The sequence below is a fragment of the Fundulus heteroclitus genome, unplaced genomic scaffold (genome assembly GCF_011125445.2).
Source record: "Fundulus heteroclitus isolate FHET01 unplaced genomic scaffold, MU-UCD_Fhet_4.1 scaffold_40, whole genome shotgun sequence".
Classification (NCBI taxonomy): Eukaryota; Metazoa; Chordata; class Actinopteri; order Cyprinodontiformes; family Fundulidae; genus Fundulus; species Fundulus heteroclitus.
The window spans coordinates 1,141,761-1,165,015 of NW_023396813.1; the positions used below are offsets into that span (position 1 = coordinate 1,141,761).

Sequence of the window (23,255 nt, forward strand, 5' to 3'; positions counted from 1 at the left end):
AGTCATTGTTTGTACTGCCATTTTTTCCACTTTTGTATTCGTTGTGTTCGCCTGTCTGCTAAGCTCAAAACAACCGCGCCTGGCTTGACGGACAAACCAGGAGAACAGCTGAGCATATTTACGACAGTGCACTTTTACTTTCGCCCTCTGGGGGGAGCCTCGCTGGAAAATCAACCCCGGTTGCATAGTATACCTTTAACAGATCTAAAACTGATCTAAAAGGAACAAATCATAAAAATCTAATAAAAATCAATACGGTTCACCTTGAACCTAAAAATAAAACAATTAAATGTGGTCCATTAAATATAAGGTCTCTCCCTCCAAAGACTTTGTTAGTTGACGAATTGATTTCTGATGAACACATTGATTTATTTTGTCTCACAGAAACCTGGCTACAAGAGGACTACGTTAGTATAAATGAGTAAACTCCCTCCAATTATTCAAATTTCCACATTCCCAGATCTGTGGGAAGAGGAGGAGGAGTGGCAACCATCTTTCAGTCTGATTTATTAATTAGTCCCAGGCCAATTAATAACTACAGTTCTTTTGAACATTTACCCCTCAGTTTCCCTCATCCAAACTGCAAAGCAATAAAACCTCTTCTGTTTGTTGTTTTGTATCGTCCACCAGGCCCTTACACTCAGTTTTTGGATGAGTTGTCAGATTTCTTATCTGATTTGGTGTTAAATACTGATAAGGCTATTATAGTGGGTGTTTTTAACATCCATGTTGACAAAGAATGTGATAACCTTAGTGTAGCCTTTAAAACTATCCTAGATTCAATTGGTTTTGCTCAAAATGTGCATAAACCGACGCACTCTTGGCTCCATACTTTAGACCTTGTGCTGACATATGGCATTGATTGTGAAGAATTAACAATATTTCCTCACATCCCTGTCCTATCTGATCATTTTTTAATAACATTTGAGTTTAATCTAACTGAGTTCTCCACCCCCAAAAGAGGGTTCCATTATAGTAGATCTTTATCGGATAATGCTGTATCAAAACTTAAAGAGTCTGTCCCCTTTTTAATATCCTCCGTATTGCAGAAATGCCCTGTAGATGGCAGCAATGTTGTTTCTTTCAATTCACAAATAGATGTCTTTGTAAACGGTATGACTTCGTCATTGCGTTCTGCATTAGACAATGTAGCTCCCTTGAAAAAGAAGGTGATTATTCAAAGGAAGCTGGCTCCTTGGTTTAATTCAGAGCTGCGTTCCTTGAAGCACAATGTTAAGAAATTGGAGAGAAAATGGCGCTCTACACACCAAGAGGAATCCTATCTAATCTGGAGGGACAATCTATTGTTGTATAACAAGACCCTTCGCAGAGTTGGAGCAGCATATTTTTCATCATTAATTGAGGAGAATAAGAATAATCCTAGATTTTTCTTCAGTACAGTTGCCAAACTTACCCAGAGCCACAGCTCTGTTGATCCATCCATTCCCTTAGCTCTTAGCAGTAATGACTTTATGGGATTCTTCATAAATAAAATTGATGCCATTAAAAATAAAATAATTGGCATCCTCCCAAACATGATTACCTCGTCCCCAGTAAGTGAGGCAGCATTGGAGGAATCCTTAGAACCTGCGCAGTGTCTGAACTGTTTAAAATCAGTAGAGCTTTCTGAGCTATATAAAATTTTAGCTTCATCTAAACCTTCTACCTGTATGTTAGACCCAATCCCAACCAAGTTGTTTAAGGAGGTATTCCCTCTGATCAGTGGTCCTATTTTAGACATGATTAATCTATTCTTGGTAAATGGTTATGTACCACAGGCTTTTAAAGTAGCTGTTATTAAACCTTTACTTAAGAAACCTTCTCTTGATCAAGATGAGTTAGTAAATTACAGACCTATATCTAATCTTCTTTTCTTATCTAAAATTCTTGAGAAAGTAGTTGCTAATCAACTTTGTGAACATTTACAAAGTAATGACCTACTTGAGGAGTTTCAGTCAGGCTTTAGAGCTCATCATAGCACTGAAACAGCTCTGGTGAAGGTCACTAATGATATTCTCATGGCCTCAAATAATGGACTTGTGTCTATACTTGTCCTGTTAGATCTCAGTGCTGCATTTGATACAGTTGATCACAATATTCTCCTACAAAGACTTAAACATACTGTAGGGATTAAGGGAAAAGCATTAGGCTGGTTTAAATCTTATCTGTCGGACAGATTCCAGTTTGTCCATGTTAATAATAAATCTTCCTCAAACTCTAGGGTCACCTGTGGAGTACCACAGGGTTCAGTCCTTGGACCAATTCTCTTTACTATATATATGCTTCCCATTGGCAAAATTATCAGACAGCATGGGATTAATTTCCACTGTTATGCTGATGATACTCAGCTATATTTATCCATAAATCCTGATGAATCCAATCAGTTACTTCGACTGCAGTCATGTCTTGATGACATCAAAAGCTGGATGACTTTAAATTTCCTGCATTTAAATTCTGACAAGACAGAAGTTGTAATCTTTGGGCCAGAGTCTTCAAAAAATAAAGTTCTTAATCAATCACTTAATCTGGATGGCATTAACTTGGCCTCTGGTAATAAAGTTAAAAATCTTGGTGTTGTTTTCGACCAAGACATGTTATTTAAATCCCATATTAAACAGGTTTCCAGAGTTTCCTTTTTTCACCTCAGGAATATCGCCAAAATCAGAAACATTCTGTCCAGGGGTGATGCTGCAAAACTGGTCCATGCATTTGTTACTTCAAGGCTGGACTATTGTAATTCTTTACTATCAGGAAGTCCACAAAATGCCGTTCAAAGCCTTCAGCTGATCCAAAATGCTGCAGCAAGAGTTCTGATGAAAATCAACCAGAGGGATCATATTTCTCCAATTTTAGCTTCCTTTCATTGGCTTCCTGTTAAATCAAGAATAGAATTTAAAATTCTCCTTCTAACGTATAAAGCCCTTAATAATCAAGCTCCATCATATATCAGAGCTCTGATTACCCCGTATGTTCCTAACAGAGCACTTCGCTCTCAGACTGCAGGTCTGCTGGTGGTTCCTAGAGTCTCTAAAAGTAGAATGGGAGGCAGATCCTTTAGCTATCAGGCTCCTCTCCTGTGGAACCAACTCCCAGTTTTGGTCCGTGAGGCAGACACCCTATCTATTTTTAAGACTAATCTTAAAACTTTCCTTTTTGACAAAGCTTATAGTTAGAGTGGCTCATACCCTGAACTATCTCTATAGTTGTGCTGTGATAGGCATAGGCTACTGGAGGACATCAGGGTCTAATTTTCTCACTCTACTGATTTCTACTGTTCTCCAGTTTTGCATTGTATTACATTGAAATGACTGTCGTCATTTCAGCTTTTTAACTTTTTGCTCTCTCTCTTTTTCTTCATAGTAGGTACACCTGGTCTGGCGTTCTGTTAACTGTGACATCAGTTCACCTCAGCACCAGAGAAGACGGCTCACCCGCTACTACCATCTAATGTAGAACAGATTACTAGATCAATGTGTGCTTCTGTGCTTTTTTGTTTCTCTTGTTGTGTCTCTGTTCTGTCTTCTGTAACCCCAGTCGGTCGAGGCAGATGACCGTTCATACTGAGCCCGGTTCTGCCGGAGGTTTTTCCTTCCCGTTAATGGGGAGTTTTTCTTCCCACTGTCGCTTCATGCTTGCTCAGTATGAGGGATTGCTGCAAAGCCATGGACAATGCAGACGACTCTCCCTGTGGCTCTATGCTTCTCCAGGAGTGAATGCTGCTTGTCGGGACTTTGATGCAATCAACTGGTTTCCTTATATAGGAAATTTTTGACCAATCTGTATAATCTGACCCAATCTGTATAATATGATTGAACTTGATTTTGGTAAAGTGCCTTGAGATGACATGTTTAATGATTTGGCGCTATATAAATAAAATTGAATTGAATTGAATTGAAAAAAAAGTGCGCGAATAAATTCAGTTCTTTAACTTTCCATTTAATTCACCATCCAGATGTTGTTTGCAAGCTATTCTGCCAGATTATTGTGTTCATACACTAGTGTGTTTTTATTTTTTCTACTATAGCTATATAATGTTTTCTCATAAACACTTAAGATTTTTTTGCTGTTGTGTTCTCATAAAGTGCTGACGGTGAATTGGGACTGTGATTTTTGTTTTTCTCCAGTGGTTATCATGTGCGCTGGAGCTGAGAGGATTCGAGAGATCATGCTTGCAGCACACAGACAACAGCTGACCAATGGCAGTTTTATGTTTTTTAATGTTGATCTCTTCAACGCGTCCTCTTATGGTAAGTTCACATTCCATTACTTCAATAAATGAAATTATTATTTAAAAAATCCAATTATATAGATGTCTAATCTTGATGAAGGTGATCTGTGTACACCAGAGATGTTTGCACACAATATTACATTTTGTCTTTTTTCTTGAGTCATGTGACAGTTTCTAAAAGGAAAAATTACATACATTAAAAGTAGTGTGTACATTGGATTAAAACAACTAAAACATTGCTATCTAATTTTTTTCCCTATTTAGCTTGAAAATTAGATTTCACTTTAAAAAATTTACAAAATCATTCAACTGCTCAGCATGAAAATTAGGCAATTATTTGCAGAACAGTAACCCTGCTTATTTACAATCTTCTTAGGGCCACACCTGTTTTTCTGTAGTGGATAATGGCTCTCACTGTAGCACGCTGGAGGCCCAGTGCCTTAGAAATAGCTGTGCAATCCTTTCATGGTGATACATATTGGTGACATCGTTCTTATCTGTTCTTAAATTAGCCTCTTTCATTTTGCCACATATTTTTTAGGCAATTTCTTGGTTCTGTAGATGTGGATGTTTAAGACATGTGGTTAATCAGTTAATGATTCAACATGGGGGAGGGGGGATCATTCTATTTTCACATACAGCTAGGGTGGTTTGGTAGCTTTTTTCTCTTAATAAAGAAAATCATAATTTGAAAGCAGCTTTTTATATATTTTTTTATCTTGGAATAACAAAAGTAGTTTTGTTTTGATAATAACAGGATGGTGATCTAAGAACATTGTTTTTCAGTCATGATCTCATAATCTTGGGACAGAGATGACGACGAATTTTGAGACTCCAGCTCGAGTAGCTGGAGTTCAGATTAAATTTGACATTTGCCCTAAGGACTTGAGACTTGACTTGGACTCGTGGCTGAGACTTGAGTCTTAGGCTATGTTCACACTGCAGGCCTTGATGCACAATTTCGATTTTTTTGTGAAATTGGATTTTTTTGCGTGTCCGTTCACATTTCCAAATATATGCGACCTGTATGTAATCTCCTGTGTGAACTGCATTCATACACCCAAGCGTCCCGCATGCACAGTAGAGGACGCGATGACGCCATACGTAGCAAGCGTGCTCATTGTTTGCGGAAGTAAACATGGATCGTAATGCTGCAGCGTATCTTGTTTTCTTTACGTTATTCTCCAACCGGAGCCAGCACATTACAATGCAATCATTTTCAGAAGATCAAAAAAGAAGAAAATCAAATTTTAGCGATGTGTCCGGCTTTACTGATACGGACTTCATTCATAATTTTCGAATGACAAAGGCAAGCTTTAGGTGCGTCTGAACAGATCTCTTTAGCGCTCTCATGTAAAAACACACATCTTCGGCAGCCAGAGCAGCGAGTAAACGCATTGACGTTTGTCAAGTATCAATGACGTACAGGTCGGATGAATGCGATCTGGCCTTACAGACACAGGTCGCATTTGAAAAGATCAGATAGGTATCGGATTCAGGACCACATGTCCAAGCGACCTGGGTCGCATTTGAAAAAATCCGATCTGTGTTGTTCAGACTGTCTTGAAAAGATCAGATCCAGGTCGCATATGGGCAAAAAATTCTGAACTGGGTCACTTCAGGCTGCAGTGTGAGCGTAGCCTTAGTAACAGTTTTTATCTCGTAATGAAGAGGGAAAAGAAGTCAGCCTGTGAGATATAGACTGCAGTGGCTGCACATGTTTTACTGTGAAAGAATTAGCTTGATTATCAGCCAATGATGTTGGTAAATTATCATGAAATGCTAATGTCTCTTAACAATCTGGTTATGTTAGCTGTATCCAGGAGTCTTTGACAAAGTCATTGACAAAGACTCTTAGATAGGAGTCGTAACGTTTTCAGAAACAACTGAATGAAAGTCCGGTTGCCTCCGATTTAAGCCTGTTTGCTGTTGCGATGACCGGATAACTTAGAATTTGCACAGGCATCAATAAAAATTCAAATCACAGAGAATAAACAGTCTTGAAGAGATGTGTTTGGAATTCTATCTGATCAGACATCCGAAATATTGACACTACATATGTTTGAATCCAGACTCAGAAGTTTGGGAGGACAGAGTGAAAGCTCTGCTCTCAAAGGTACTGAGGTGAAAAAGGGAGCAAAGAGATGGATTTAGGAAGATCATCTGAAGAAACAGGAGGAGGAGGTGACAGAAGGGGAGATCAGAAAAGTAAGGAGCAGTGAGGTTGTGGATGACCTCCAATGTAAACAGAAGAATTTTAAATTTAATTGTGAATTTGACCGGGAGTCAGTGAAGTTTCTGTAAAACAGGGGTGAGGTGATACAGGACATTTCAGGAATAGTACCTTGATCAGAAACAGGCTAGGCAGGCAGAGTGCTGGACATCTACTCACTGTGAAAAAGAAGTGAAACTTTCTTCATCATGGCAAAATGATCTTCTTAGAGGCTTCATTAAATTATGTTTATCTATTCCGGCCGGCTACCACTAACGATAGCCTCTCAGCTATGGAGGGAGACTGTAATGGGCAAAAAGAAGCATAGAAGCAAAGTTTTAAAGATGTAGGGTCACTTTAACCTTAACAGAAAACTGCACAGCAAGCTACCAGGTATTGACTGAGCATCTAGCTTCCGAGGTGGGGCCTGCTCAGTGCACAGGCCCCACCTTTCCGCTTGCCAGAACTTGTTTTTATTGGTCAACATGTGGCCAATCGCATGAGGATATATAGGATCTTACCAGTGAGTAGTGAGTGAGTTTTTTGCATTGTTTTGTAGTCTTACTATGAGGGACACGCAAAAACAAAGAATCTGACTGCAATTTGAAGATATTGGGAACAACAAAACAGAGCTCCTTCACAGCAGAATGAAAATAGCTTTAAGAGCAGGACCCACTACAAGCTCTGTGGAACCGGTAGGATGGCCCTACCTACTTTTGATCATCATACATAAAATAAAATGTAAATTTTATATAAATAAAATGTAACTCTTCAGTAGTTTTTTAAATGCTTAGTAGTCTTTGACAGCAGCATTCTCCAATGAGAGAGTGATAAATTATTCCATTTAAAAATGTGATCCCCGAGGTAGCAGCGATACATCCAGTGCTGTTGGGGTGTCTAGTACAGTAGTATACCAGCTAGGTGGAACAGCAGACCTACATTTTTGAAGTTTGCTTAACTTTTGCTGACATTGTGCCAAAAAAAAAAAAAAATCTGTTATTTTATGGCTTTTCACCGTCAGTAAAACTTTAAGGCTTCCAAAGCACCTCAGTGAATGCTTTGAGGATAGCCAAGGACTGCATCCAGCATAATGATAGACAGAGACACTTCTCCAGAAATATTTAAAGCATAGGCGAGTTTGATGTTTCTTTTCAAGCTATTTGTATTCTCCTAATAACATATTGTATTACCTTTAAAATAAGATCGCTGTAAAATAAGAATCTAAAAAAATGTAAATATAAATATTCAGTAGCTTTCGCAGCCACATCATACTTGGGTACCACAGCATTTGAAAAAGCAATACATTCTGGTGTCTGGAAAGGGTTAATATTGTATTGTGTGATGCAAAAACCAGTTGTGTGATCAGGGGAATGCTGGTGTTTTATGTTTGTGCGTGTGGGTGGTGATATTGCAAGTGTTGCCTGATGGGCCTGACCAGTGTTAAATGTGTTCCATGTGAAAATCTCTTTAAATCTAGATCTGTCAGAGCTTAGAATATTTTTGAGTGTGACTTAAATAAATTTTATTTTTATTTCATTTGGGATCTGTTTCTGATCCATTCATGGGGTCTATCTAGCAACAAAAATGTGTTTTCCAAGAATAAAACAGCCATCTCTTTTCATTAATGGACTCAGGAATGTGGATATTTGTTGCCAACACACAGACTTTTGGTGATTTGTGACAATAAAAGCAAATAGTATTTTTCTAGGACATCTGAAAATGACTATATAACCATTTACGTGTTAAGAAAGTGTCAAGAACGGGACAGAAGGATCCAGTATTCAGCCAGACAAGTAATAAGTTAAATTAAAGCAGGTTTAATAAGGAACAAGTGGAGGTCACAGAATCCGAAAAATAAACAGACTGAAACAGGATGGGTTAAATGGGGCCGACAGACTCGGTGGTCAGATAATAAGGTCCGGTTCGGTACACAATGGGCAAAGATACGGACGGGGATCAGACAAGCTCAGAATGTCCAGGTACAAGTTCAGGTTCAGGTCAGGTAACACAGGAAGGCAGTCAGTATCAGACAGGAAAAAACAGGATACAGCAACAGGCTGGCGCGGATACCAAAATACTAATCGGGTCACTATCTACAGGTCAGCTGGAAAGGACTCACAGAGTGGCTTGCAAATATCTGACAGAGAACGGAGAAGGGAGGCAGGTATAAGCAGTGAACAGGTGAACAGAGTAGGAAACTAATTACCAAGAACAAGTGTAACTAATCAGAGGAAAAAAATAAAACCTAGCCAGCTTTTCTTTTGAAATTCAATGTGTAGGACCTTGAATTGAAGGAGCCTATGTCTGGCACATATAGAAGAGGAGTGCACCCTGCGAAGAACAGATTGCCAGAGCTCATCTGTTAATGTTATTGCCAGATCTTTCTCCCAATGTGACTTAATAATGGAAAGGGAAGGAGATTGTAGACCTAATAGTATAGATCTCTTTAATTACTCCCCTCTTATGAATGCTTATACCTATGATTTTATCCAGAGTTGTTTCCTCAGGTAGCCAGAGTTGTGCCTGCATGCTATGAAGGCACAAGATGGAGCTGGTTTTTATTCCCCTTAGTGGCAGCGCTACTGTTGTCAGTTTCTTCCAAATGATATCCCAAAAACTTTTGTACCAATAGCAATATAGATTCAAAATCCAATGCAAGACTACCATTTAAAGGAGAAGTCCGGTCAAAATCAGAATTCAAAGTGCTGAAAGTACTTTAAATATAAAATTATTACATACTGTTCAATAAATGATAAGCTTTTTTAATTAAGAGTAATTTTCATTTGAAGGTCTTTTTATGGGGGCAGCCATCTTTGTGAACAACAGTGCTGCCTCCTCCCAGTTTGTGACGTCAGGTCGCGGTATCAACTGTAGAGCAAGTCCCAATGCCCTGTCTGTCCCCTTCTAAATAAATATCCGTTTTCATGACGAAATATTTTTTTTAACCTCTTAAACAAAGATAGACGTGGTATTAAGTGTTTAAATTTAAATTAATACTAATTTTACATTTTAGAGACATAAAAAGACAACAAATAAGCCGTTATTAGTTCCCATTGTGGAACTAATAACGGCCACGGAATCGGCCATAAAGAACAACAATCTGGCTGAAACAGAGGCAGAAAAACTCAGGATGAAAATAACAGCTACCCTATCTAGCGCCAAACCACCTCCTTCCAATCTCACACCACAGGAAAGGAAAGCCATAACATCGCTTAGCCAGGACCAAAGCATCACCATATTACCAGCAGACAAAGGAAGATGCACCGTGGTCCTCAACACTTCAGACTACCAGGACAAAATTCACACTCTACTGAGTGACACCAACACATATGAGTCTTTGAAAAGGGATCCTACCAACTCCTACAAAAAGAAAATCACTGACTACCTACAAAAACTAGAAAAAGACAAGGTAATCAATCGCTCATCTTATTATAGATTATATCCAGGGGAAGACATTCCATGCTTATATGGACTCCCAAAAATTCACAAAGAAGGAACACCACTCAGACCCATTGTCAGCAGCATTAATTCAGTAACATATAACATTGCTAAACAGCTTGCTAGTATTTTAGCCCCCCTGGTGGGGAACACACCACACCACATAGAAAACTCCAAGGACTTTGCTAACAAAGTCAAACATTTAAAGATGGCACCAGGGGAAACTCTGGTGTCTTTCGATGTCACTTCACTTTTCACTTGCATACCTACATCAGAGGCAGTAGAAACAGTCAGGAAACGTCTTCAACAAGATAGTGACCTTAATAACAGAACTAATTTCACTCCGGACCAGATCTGTACCCTACTGGACCTTTGTCTTTCTACTACTTATTTCAAGTTCAGCGATCAATTTTACAGACAGAAGCATGGCTGTGCCATGGGATCTCCAGTGTCACCTATTGTAGCCAATCTTTACATGGAAGAAATGGAAAAGAGAGCTTTGGGAACTTTCAGAGGAACACCACCAAGCCACTGGTTTAGATATGTGGATGACACCTTTGTCAAAATCCAGCTAAAAGAAGTGGAAGCGTTCACAAGACACATCAACTCGGTGGACAACAACATCAAGTTTACTCGAGAGGATGCCAATGACAACAAGCTACCTTTTCTCGACTGTTTGGTGAACATGGAAGGAGATGGAAACCTCAACATTGAAGTGTATAGGAAACCCACCCACACAGACCAATATCTTCTTTTTGACTCACACCACCCACTGGAGCACAAACTTTCCGTCATCAGAACCTTACAACACCGGGCCGAGCATGTCCCGACTAAAACAGAAGGGAAGCACAAGGAACAGAAACACATCAGAGATGCTCTCCAAACCTGGGGGTACCCTAACTGGGCTTTTGTCAAATCAGCAAGAAAATCCAAAAGACCCGCTGCAGAACATAATGGTGAGAAGAATAAACGCAAAAACATCGTCATCCCATATGTTGCTGGAGTTTCTGAAAAACTCAAGAGGATTTTCTCCAAACATAAAATCCCAGTACATTTCAAACCAAACAGGACCCTCAGACAGAGGCTGGTGCATCCCAAGGACAAAACCCCCAAACCTAAGATGAGCGGAGTGGTGTATGCAGTTCAGTGCAGTGAGGAATGTTCTGATCTTTATATTGGAGAAACCAAACAAGCTCTCCACAGACGCATGGCTCAACACAGGAGAGCTACCTCCTCAGGTCAAGACTCTGCTGTCCACTTACACCTAAAGGACAAAGGACACTCTTTTGAGGACCAAAATGTTCACATTTTGGACAAAGAAGACAGATGGTTTGAAAGGGGTGTGAAGGAAGCCATCTACGTCAAGAGAGAAAGACCAACCTTAAACAGAGGAGGAGGCCTTAGGTTCCAACTCTCAAAAACTTACAACACAGCTATAGGATTAATTCCAGCCAATCGTCAACTTAACTCTCACCCTCATTCAGGTGATTAAAACATTGTTCCTTTAAGCCAAGCCAATAACAACTCTAACGACTCCTCGTTACAGAGGAGTGGACCAGTTTCGGTCCATTCCGCTGGCTTAATGGTTTTAACGACCGCCCATTACTAAGGGGTGGACCTGTTTCGATTGAATTTGCATGTTATCTAAGCCATTACAGGCCTTTGTTTGGAATGGTACAAAGCTTGGTACTCATCATTACTCCAGACTTTTTGAATTGAGAAAGCTTCCGGGAGAGGAAGCGAAACGTCTTCAACTACGGAAAACAAGTCCAGTTGCTTTGTTTTTTACGTTTTTTTGGAATGAACATCCAACTGCCATGCACGTGGGCATTGTTGCTTCAACAATAGCTCTCGCGAATTTCAATGATGAACTCCTCTTGAAATTCAAAAATAATTGTTGCTGATCACAGCTGTGTACAACAGCTCCTATTGAATTTGCTTGTAAAGCGCTGTGCGGCTCCGCAACATTACGTCACAGGATGTGATGTCAGGCAGCCATATTTGCCCATATTTGGGTAATAATGGCCACCCCCATACACAGTGATTCAGACAACAATATGCTTTTATTTTCTTATTGCGTTAATGAACGCTTAATTCATTAAATCACCACGAACGTATTAGTTTTAGTTATAGCTAATGATCCCCTGATTTTTCCTTGTTGACCAGACTTCCCCTTTAACCTTAGGAGGCTGCCACACTGGAAGTTTTAGACACAAAATCAGGATTTTAACTAATATGTCAAAATAATGACCAGGATATGTAGACAGCACTATAAGACAACCATTTATTGACATGAAAAGTTGATTTGAATTACCCTTTAAGAAAGGGGTTGTTAAAGAGAAATGGGAATTCGAGACAAATGTTACAGTGTTTCACCCACCGTATTATAAGCCTGGCGGTCCACCATGCTTTACTCCCCCCGCCCGCTTGGATAGGCGTTGTTTGTTTACTTGCTCAACGTTCTCGATGTTTGAAAGCAACATAAAACCTCCACAAGCTAATATGCAAGCTGTTATTGGCTTGACACTCGCTACGGTACCCGGCAGCGCCCCTCTGCGTCATCCAATGCACCTCGTGCTTACTTAAACTATGTGCACCTTTTTTTGTATACCATGTTTATCAATGTCGTTATTTTAATTGTAATTATAGTTGATTTACTTAGTTATTTATGTAGCTATTTCCCTTCCCATTACTAAGGTTTATTTTAGGAAGATATTTTTGCTAGAAGCATGTTATGTTTGGTTCTGTTGTTCATTGGTAGTTAGTCTCCACCGTACTTGCGCCAGATTCAGAATTAAAGGATATAACTACATATTGTTTAACGGCTAATTCTAGTAATTAACATGGATGACTGTTTAAATCATTTCTAATTTCCCAGGAATGTCCGATTGCACATTTCTGTATATGAGATTTAAGATTACTGCACGGAATTTACTGCAGGCATGAATGTATCATGGAAGGAATTTTGAGGGATTAATTCATGCAACTACACACAGTAATTCATAGTCTTCAAAAGAGGACTGATATCAGACTCTCAGACCTCGGTACAGGTCTCAGTTAACCCTAAAGACTAATTTGCACACCTAAGCTTCTCAGGGAGTATGTTTGTCCAGTGCAGCCAACTGAAAACACACATTGTATTAAAAAATTGCCTTTTTATAAGCAGGCAAAACCATTTGTTATACCCGATTATCCTTGCAGTGTCACTGGCCGCCTGGTCAGGTCACCAGTCCATCACATATCAACCCAGAGACATACACAGGACAGACAGCCACGTACGCTGTTAAGTTTTTAGCCTGATAAGTAATATGACCAGATCTGATTTGGTTAAAACAATAATGATTATCACTTATCTAAAACATTCCAGGCAATGGCTCGTGGAGGAGAGAGGATGAGTTTGACGAAGATGCAAGGCAAGCCTATGCCTCCCTGAACACCGTGACTCTGCTCAGGACAGTTAAGCCAGCATATGAGAACTTCTCCCTGGAGATGAAAAGGTCCATAGAGGGACTTGGCCTTTATGACTGCAATGACTGTGGAAATGTACGTATTTCTGTCTGTTACATATGAAAACATTATAACATTATAATTTGAGAAGCACATTCATTTTCTGAAGTTAACTAAAATTATGAGCTACAGTGCACATTAAATTCAAGAAGGCTGGAACAAAATGGTTCAGTTTTATCGGAACAGTTCTCATTTTCAGTCGGAATTGTTTTCTCCAGTAGAATTTTCTTGACCTCAAAACGAGGAGACTCAAGGTAAGACCCCACAAAAAGAAACTCGGTTTATTTGGTCACCTTTGGTACCTCGTTCCTGTCCTACAACCACTAGGATGTAGTTCAGATCTGCATTTGTTGTGCTTGTAAATGGCTTTCATTGTAGGAAAATGGATGACAAGTGTTTCAAATGCATAGAAATTGTACTAGCATGAAGTGTTGTGCATGTTTAAAGAAAGAAGTCAAAAGGACTATTGCAATGAGCAATTCTATTTTTAATTTTTTTATGACTCAATTCATAAAAATAATAGACTCCAGGCTCAACATAGGTTTGTGCTTGAAAGACTTGAGATAAGACATGGACTTCTTGTCTGGGATTCGATTCCGTTTAACAATTTTTATCTCGTGTAATGAAGAGTGAAAGGAAATCGGTACGTATGCAACAGACTGCAGCTGCTCTGCATGTTTTACTGTAAAATGAGGAACTTGATTATTATCAAGTACCGCTGGTGGATTATGGGATATTAATGTCTCTAATTAATCTCTTCACATTAGCTGTAGCTTTGTAATAATGACTACATGAATCTTTTTCCAACTGAACGCTATATTTGGTGGGATTTATATATTTGGTGCCCTACTGAGTAGGGCACCAAGTGTCTACGTCTTGTTCTCTGTGGGTACTGTTTTGCAGCATACTTCATTGAACCCTCCTCAAAGTTACTGTTTGCCTGTGGGATCCCAAGGTATTTGAAACAGAGTTGAAATTCTGCAACTTTAAAACCAGTCTCTGTAGCCAGTGGAATCATGGTCATCTTTATTCAGCCATGATTGTGGATGATCAACGAATTTCACTTTGGCTACCGTGCTCTTACCGCATAGACAACTGGTACACATATAAATAATATGTATGTGTTTTATATGTAAAGAATAGAACAATTGAAGTTGTGAGTTGTCAAAGTCCAAGATTCACTTTTGGTTTAACAGCAGTGTATACTCAGGCTGTAGAGTGCTAATCTAAAGTTAAGTTGTAGAGCAGAAGGGAAACGTATCATATAGGGGCAAAAATAATGCATAATTATTCATAGATAATGCAGCATATTCATGTAAAAATGCAATGTTCATGTTAAGATAAAAGATAAGACAGCAGCCAGTTTACAGAATGATGTAAGTAAACTGTGCAATATGCATGATGGTACAAACTGCTACCTCAGATAGCCATGAGAAATATCAGAAGGTTAGAGCTTCCTTGGACTGTCCTTACAACAAGACACCTCCTGAAGATCAATAAAATGTTTCTCCCGATCTCTTTTCCTGATGCATTCCCCAACATCAGAGTGCTACGGAAGAGTATTGCTGCCACTGGACAAAATATTTTTTTTGTTGCTTATCTTGTATAAACATGATAATTATCTTGTAAAAACGTGATAATTATCTTGTAAAAACGTGATAATTATCTTGTATAAACCTGATAATTATCTTGTAAAAACGTGATAATTATCTTGTATAAACATGATAATTATCTTGTATAAACATGATAATTATCTTGTAAAAACGTGATAATTATCTTGTATAAACATGATAATTATCTTGTATAAACATGATAATTATCTTGTAAAAACGTGATAATTATCTTGTATAAACATGATAATTATCTTGTAAAAACGTGATAATTATCTTGTATAAACGTGATAATTATCTTGTATAAACATGATAATTATCTTGTAAAAACGTGATAATTATCTTGTATAAACCTGATAATTATCTTGTAAAAACGTGATAATTATCTTGTATAAACATGATAATTATCTTGTATAAACATGATAATTATCTTGTAAAAACGTGATAATTATCTTGTATAAACGTGATAATTATCTTGTATAAACATGATAATTATCTTGATAATTATCTTGTATAAACATGATAATTATCTTGTATAAACGTGATAATTATCTTGTATAAACGTGATAATTATCTTGTATAAACATGATAATTATCTTGTAAAAACGTGATAATTATCTTGTATAAACGTGATAATTATCTTGTATAAACATGATAATTATCTTGATAATTATCTTGTATAAACATGATAATTATCTTGTATAAACGTGATAATTATCTTGTATAAACATGATAATTATCTTGATAATTATCTTGTATAAACATGATAATTATCTTGTATAAACGTGATAATTATCTTGTATAAACGTGATAATTATCTTGTATAAACATGATAATTATCTTGTAAAAACGTGATAATTATCTTGTATAAACGTGATAATTATCTTGTATAAACATGATAATTATCTTGTAAAAACGTGATAACCTATCCAGATGGTGGCGCTAGTATGCTTTTAGTCTGACTCATTTAAGACAGAAGAAGCATGTACATCATCTACTCGGTAGTACAATGGCAAGTTTACCAGAGTTGATTAAGTTCTACTTTATGCTCGGTCTAAGACACGGAGAGATACTGATGCTGCTGCACACAGTGGATGAGATCAGTATTAGTATGCGAACATTGAGAAGAATCCTCCAAAGAATGGGACTCTGCAGAAGAAAAAATCAATCGGATCCTCTGGATGTGGCGGCCTTTCTCATTGAACAGCTGGAGAGTTATGGGAGCCAGCATGGATATAAGTTTCACCACCTTAAATGTGTTCAACATGGATATGTTGTGACTCAGAGTACAGTGAGACATCTGTTAAAATTTCTCGACCCCAGGGGTGTGGCATGTTGACTCCTATGATAAACTGAAACCGTTTGGTATCTGTATTAATGGGGCAATCGATGGCTTTTCCAGGCAAATTGTATGGCTCCACGCTTTTTCCACAAGCAGTGATCCTAAAATTATTGCTGGATATTTTATAAAAGAAGTTGAGACGAGGATGGGGACCCCTGCTTGCTCGAATCCGCGCTGATTTTGGAACTGAAAATGTCACGATGGCAGAAATGCAGAGGTTCCTACGATGGAGTGCTGATCGCTCCTCCATTAACTACTTTATTTCTGGTTCCAGCAATCATAACCAGCGGATTGAAAGCTGGTGGGCCTTTTTGAGGACACATCATGCTCAAGCGTGGATGGATCGTTTTCATAAACTGAAAGACGATGATTATTTCTCTGGGGACTTTTTGGACAAACAACTTGTTCTGTTTACCTGTCTGAAGATCATTGAGGTATGTCATATCAACTATCATAAGTAAGCTTACATTTTCTTGCTATCATAGTCTTTTTTTTGTGTGTGTGTGTGTGTGTGTGTGTGCAATAGAGGGTCAGAAAGTCAAGCATACTACGAAATGAAGAAAGCATTTCTATTTCTAAATGATAAAGCAAATACTTTTCTAATATTTGGCAGAAGCCCCACATTCACTCGGTGTAAATGATACATTATGATATATCAATTAGTAAGATTGCACCAATATAAAAATGAAGGTCTATATTGATATCGGATATTACTTTTGTTGCCATAAACCATTATTTGCTAATAATATATACATATTCCCCTAACCTTTCAAAACATTGAAAAACAAGCACACCACTGACATTGCTTCACTACCTCAGTTCCATTATCCTACCCTGCATCATTATCAGTGTCAAGCTACCAAACAAATGCCACCTGACCAACCCCCTCCCCTGGCCCTCTTGAAACTCAAATGGCAACAGCATTGAAATAAATATTGTTTGAAAACATTGGGCCAGTTTTCCTTACCAGTTTGATAGCGATGCATTAAAAAAAATGACTAATGTTGGCCGATACTGATGTGAAATTACTATCAATTACGTAGTATTTACTGAAGAATGAATGTTTACCTAGTTGTCAAAAATGTAGTTTTCTTTTTCCAGATTTGTCCTCCACATCCATTATAGAGGTATTGAAAGTCTTTCTTCTCTCTCAGAGAAAGTGTGCACCCCACAAACAGTTCCTAATTATTAAGTATTTTTATTAATTTAAACTTTTTTTTCCTTTGACAGGAGGAGCTGCAACAAGTTTCACACTTGTGGAACACTCACACCATCCGTCACAGCAGAAATGGAGTGGCTCCAAGTGGACGTCCAATCCTTATGTACACCATTCCACATCTGTTTGATGGAAGAGAACACCTGGTGGAGGTCTCCCAGGAGGCAGTGGAGGCGTGTAAACAGGAATGTCAAACAAGAGGACCTTATCCTTGTGATCAAACAGTATTCAGCTTGTGTTGCCTTATAATGTCAGAGAACTTCTTACTCTCACCAACCACAGCAGATGAAGCCATAGAGCTATACATTTTTCTGAGAACATACATACTTAAGGCCTTGTAGGTGGTCCTAAGGGTCCTGTTGCATTAGGAAGTGGCTTCTTCTTTCCAATGACATGTACTGATGCTCTGATTTGTTTTGTACATGAAAATTTGGATGTTTCACATATATCAAAACTGAATGAAAAGAATATATTTCTATTACAAATAATAATCACAAAGACCTTGAGTTGCATTCATGCACTGAATAAAGAAATTGTCATCATTTTTAAGTGATTGTTGGAATTCTAAGAATAAATGCACCAGATTGTTGAGAGACAAATGTGTTTATTATTTTTCATCTGTCAACCAAGAAAAATTTCAGCTTGTAACTGCACATGTGTACATTTATAACAAAAACATTCAACATATATGCTGAAATATCAACATTGAGTTAGAAGTGAACTTGTTTTTTGAATTTTTTATCCTTCAGACATCCCCTAAAGAAAATGATATCTATGTCTGGGAACAAGAACAAGGGTTTGTATTACAAAGCAAACCAAAGAGAACAAAAAAAAAAAAAAAAAAAAAACCCACATACTTTCATGCATGTGCATATTTCTGTGATGGAATCAACACAAACCTTAAACAATATACAAGAAAGGTACTCACTGCCTCATCATGCTTTGTTGAAAAAATAAAAATAATTCAGGCATACCCTCTTATGAAATGTACATTTTACTGTAAATGATCCATTTAGTTTCAAACCTCAACCTGTTTTCAGTAATTTGCCTTTATTATTGATACATTAGTATTCAAGCTGATCTAAACTATGTTGAACTCAAGAGAGTTTTCATTAAGCAGTATGCTGTCCATTTCAGTGCGCAGTTCTGGGTATGAACCATATGTCCATGGTAGTTCCAGAGCTGGTCCACAAGTATGTGCAATAGGTCGCCTTGCCAGACCTTCTACTGATGTGAACAGCACTTCAACTTTGTTCACACAGATAACATCTGACCCTGTAACAAATCTTAACATTCTTCTGAGTCCTGCATCATCCAGTCCCCTGATGTATTGCTGCAGAAAACGAAAGCTTTGATTTTCTGCTTGAGTTGTTGGAGATGCATCCAGTAACTTCAACACCTTTCTTGTTGTTGGCTTTTTATCTTGATACATCTGTAGAAGACCTTGTGGGGTGGAAAATGATTCCTTTAAAATGTGGCTAGCTGTTGTAGACATTTGTTCCACTGCATATCTTGGTTTTTGAATCAAATGCTTGTGTGCTGCACTTACAAGGATTGCTTTTAAATTATCTTCTGTTGGAAGTGTAGTTACATTTAAACGATCCAAAAGATCTATAAGTTCATCTCGGTCCTCAATCAGACTGTCTGGTCTTAAGGCGGTGGTCACAAGATCTCTGTCTGATTGACAGATGAACAGGAGAAGGCTTTCTAACAGCATTTCATCTGAGACTTCACTCTCACCAAAAATGAGAGCAACTGAAAAAGCAGGGGCAAAGCGACAAGGAAAGTATCCATGATCTGTAAATCCCTTAAGAAGGACCCGGCCAATGGATTTCCATTCTTCTTTCTGCCATTTATTAGGCAACGAAGGGACCCTCGATTCCTCCCCTTCTGCTATGCGATCCATAAACTCAGTCCAAAAAGCAGCATAGACGTCTCTTGAGACGCCGTCTGCATCAGCTCCTTTTTCATCTATAAAACTGAATTTCAGGGTTTGACTTAGGAGTGTTTGATCTTTAAACTGTGTTATCAACTCCTCAAGGAGATTGCTACGGTGAAGTTTCACAGTGATAGAAACCACTTCATACGATGCTGTACTGGTGCTTGCTTCATAAGCTGATACTGAAGTGAAGTGTGCTGTGCTTGTGGAAGGAAGTTCAATAGATATGACATCTGATTCTTCTCCTTCAAACTGCATGCTGGGTTGAAATATCAAAGTGTCATCAAGTTGACCAGATATGGGATCTCCATGGACTGGGCCGAAAGTCACCTCAGATGTGTCTGACAGTGCATCTGTATCGAGTTCAAAATCTGATGATTGAATGTCTATGGTTTCAGTTACTTGGTCATCTTTAAGAATGTCTGCCATTTCCAGATTACTTTCATCAGATTTCTCTTCCCCACATTCTTCAACATCTAAACTGATCTGACTTTTAGTGCACAGGTAAAATCTTAACATCCCTAATCTCAGTACAGAGTATAGTTCCCCCACAGTGATGTTTTCATCCAACACAGCTTCTTCCTGGAAGTCCAAAATGTCATGACTGAATGTCTCAAAATGTCCAAATCTACATTTTCCATTTGGGAAGAAAAGTTCTTTGGAATAATTAATAAGATCTGATTTCTTTGAACCTTTGGGCACATCAAGTGTCCTTGTTTCTCCTCCCCTGCGTTTCCTCACTTGTTTGCCTTCATGCCTTCTTTTCTGCCCATTTGTTAGATTTTCCATGTTGCGTTTTCCGCTTTGGATTAGATGTCTCGGCTTCATCCAAGTTTGTATCATCACTGCCATCAAGGCCCATCTTCCTCTTTAGTTTTTCAAGCAGTGAATGTTTTGTTGAAGCTTTTGAATTTGTACCTTTACTTTCCAAACTGAAGCGTCTTGCTGCTATGCGATCCCCATATGTTGGGATGTAACCAGATAGAGTGCCATCATCCATGCAGTCAATAACTGTTGCGTCAATCTGTGTAGAAGGAAAATCATATTAGCACTTACAAAGAAGCTTGTTAATTTTTGCCATATCCTGTGGCAACTTTAAAGAAAGAGTGTGCACAAAGTCACACACACACAATCTGTCTTTTACTTTCTCTCAAGACAGAATGCTGCATAGTTTTCAAATGTACCTTTGCATTAACCATAAACTTCTCACTTTCACTACATAAATAAATAGCATCCCTCTGACAGCCATATGTGCTTGATTTAATCAACGTAGCCAACAGGCCACCCCAGAGTCAGCTGTATTTAACCCCTCTGTTCCCTTCGGGTCATAATGGCCTAAAACCAAGTTCAAAAGCAGAAAAAAAGATTTTTATCCTACTTGAAATTTTATGACTTTTCCCCAATGGATCTCAGCATTGGAAAAAGTAAAAGGTTAACTTTATTCATATTCTCATTTAATCTGAAATCTGTACAAAAAAAGTTACAAATATTGTCATCGGGTCATTCTGACACAAATGTATTGATACACACCTCAAGGATGTGAAAACTATTTAGTTCTGTCAAAGGTTTATGAATAGCAGGAAAAAAACCATGAGGAGAAACATGACAAAAGGAGCAAGAAAACTGCGATTCTCACCTCCTATACAAAAACACAACTAATGCCCTAAGTGGTATCTCCTGAATAAAGACGGTCTTTCTGCCATGTAAAGAGTGAAAATTATGGCATTCACTTAATTTATGGTGAATGGAATGGTGTTCCTCTTGGCAAAATACAAAAAAAGATCATGTTCACATTGGGTTCATATGGTTTTTTGTGATGCCAGTTATGAACTGGAGGACACTGGGTGTACAGAATATGAGGAACCACAAAAGGGTTATCTCTGTAGACACCTAGGCACAGCCTGACGCGCACCCAAAGTACACCTGACTCTGGGAGGCAACTAAAGTGAAGATACAACAATAACTTGAAAAAAAAATCTAATTAACAAAGTTTAGTTTATCCGCATCTTATATGTAGGCTAAAATGGCAGACTAAAGTAGGCAAACAAAATAACTAGCTTCATGCTTATTGTACTAATTTATAATGAGACCTCTCAACTTTGCTCAAGTTAAGAGTGAGATTATGCTAATTTTGGTCGCATGGTGTGATTGGGGGCGTGGTTAACTGGACCCTAAAAGAGCATGTCCAGTCAACTCAGTCTCATTTTTATCTGACCAGACATTATTGAGTGATGTATTACTTTTGTTAAAAAGTGAAAGTTTATAACCAATGGCTAATAATATTTCTGAAATATGAGTGGCGGGAAAATACACTTACACGGTCTTCTTGCATGCGTGACAGACACTCTTCTGGTACGCCACGGTTTCGTAGGAATCGCAGCAGAGCGTTGTCCAACTTTTCAGCCATCCTTTCTCTACAATGTACTTGCAAGGCAAAACTTCTTCTTTTCTTCTCTTTAAATGAGTCTTGCGGTCAATACAGACTAAAAGCATACTAGCGCCACCATCTGGATAAGGTATCACGTTTTTACAAGATAATTTTCACGTTTTTACAAGATAATTATCACGTTTTTACAAGATAATTATCATGTTTATACAAGATAATTATCATGTTTATACAAGATAAGCAACAAAAAAAATATTTTGTCCAGTGGCAGCAATACTCTTCCGTAGAGTGCCACTCCTCAGACTAAGCTAAGTACATTCTGCTTTCTGTGAAAACAGGCATCAAAGAAGGCAGCCAGCCACTACAGAAACAGGCTGCATGTGATATTTCTTCCTACAGCCAGGAAGAGCACATCCTCAACCTGACATGCTGTTCCCCAAGCACTTGCCCCAGCTGTGACTGAGAGCTGCCTTCTTACCCAGAGGACCTGGATCCCAAAACAAAAGCCTTTTCCCGGTCGAAGCACTCGCTACGGCCCGTGGTGGCTGTTCCTCAGACACCAGAACTGGGCACGATAAAGGATGAGGTTTAGCAGAGAAAACAAGGAAAGTTAGTTTGGGATGAAACAATTTGAGATTATTTACTTCTGGTCTGTTTTCCTTGTGCTTTATGGTTAAACTGGGGTTAAAACCTAGAGGTAACAAGCCAAGCTACCTGCTAGCGATCTTTTGAAACAAAGCTATACAAATGAGTTTTGAGTTGTGTTTTAAGGTGATGACAAACTTTATTTCCATGAGGGTTTTTAAACACTGATGGGACGTTAATGTTTGTGTTTTCCAAGCCATTCAGTGCACTGAAATATGACTGATGGTTCATTTAAACATGCTCTAATGTCCACAAGCATTATTAGCTGTTACCTTGCTACTAGCCAGGGTTCTCAACTCTCACGCATTGACGTGTGACACACGCATTTCACTAACTTCACACGCAACACATGGCATTTCTCACGCATAAAAATCACAAAGCCCATCTGGGCTGCGGACGACAAAACTCCTCCTTCTGCTGAGCTGTTTGGGCTTCTTTCACAGCTTGTGGCCATCAATAATTCCTGCTGCAGTTCATGTTAACAGAGCAGCAGGAAGAGTGATCAGAGTTATGAATAATTTTAGTCTTAACCAGTGGTGAAAGTAAGCCGGTAAGGTCCTGTACCATGTACACAGGAGGGGAGGGGAGAAGAGGGGGTGGAGCTGCTGCATGGCTGCACGCTGGATCATAAAACAGTTCTGCTAACCAGATGCAGTTTAAAAAGCCACTTAGTCTATTTATAAGTTTCGTTTTTATTAATTCTGTATTTTTTTAACTACATGCACCGTATTT

General features: G+C 38.4%; 1 protein-coding gene across 2 annotated transcripts in view; it reads left to right on the plus strand.

Annotated features, from left to right (window-relative positions):
* The window catches only part of npr3 (natriuretic peptide receptor 3), a 114,350-nt gene that overhangs the window by 69,133 nt on the left and 21,962 nt on the right, over positions 1-23,255 (plus strand). For both annotated transcript variants that reach the window (XM_036130983.1, XM_036130984.1), the window contains exons 2-3: positions 4,125-4,247; positions 13,246-13,421. In XM_036130983.1, coding sequence (XP_035986876.1) covers positions 4,125-4,247; positions 13,246-13,421 — 299 coding nt within the window. The remainder of the gene's footprint in view (positions 1-4,124; positions 4,248-13,245; positions 13,422-23,255) is intronic.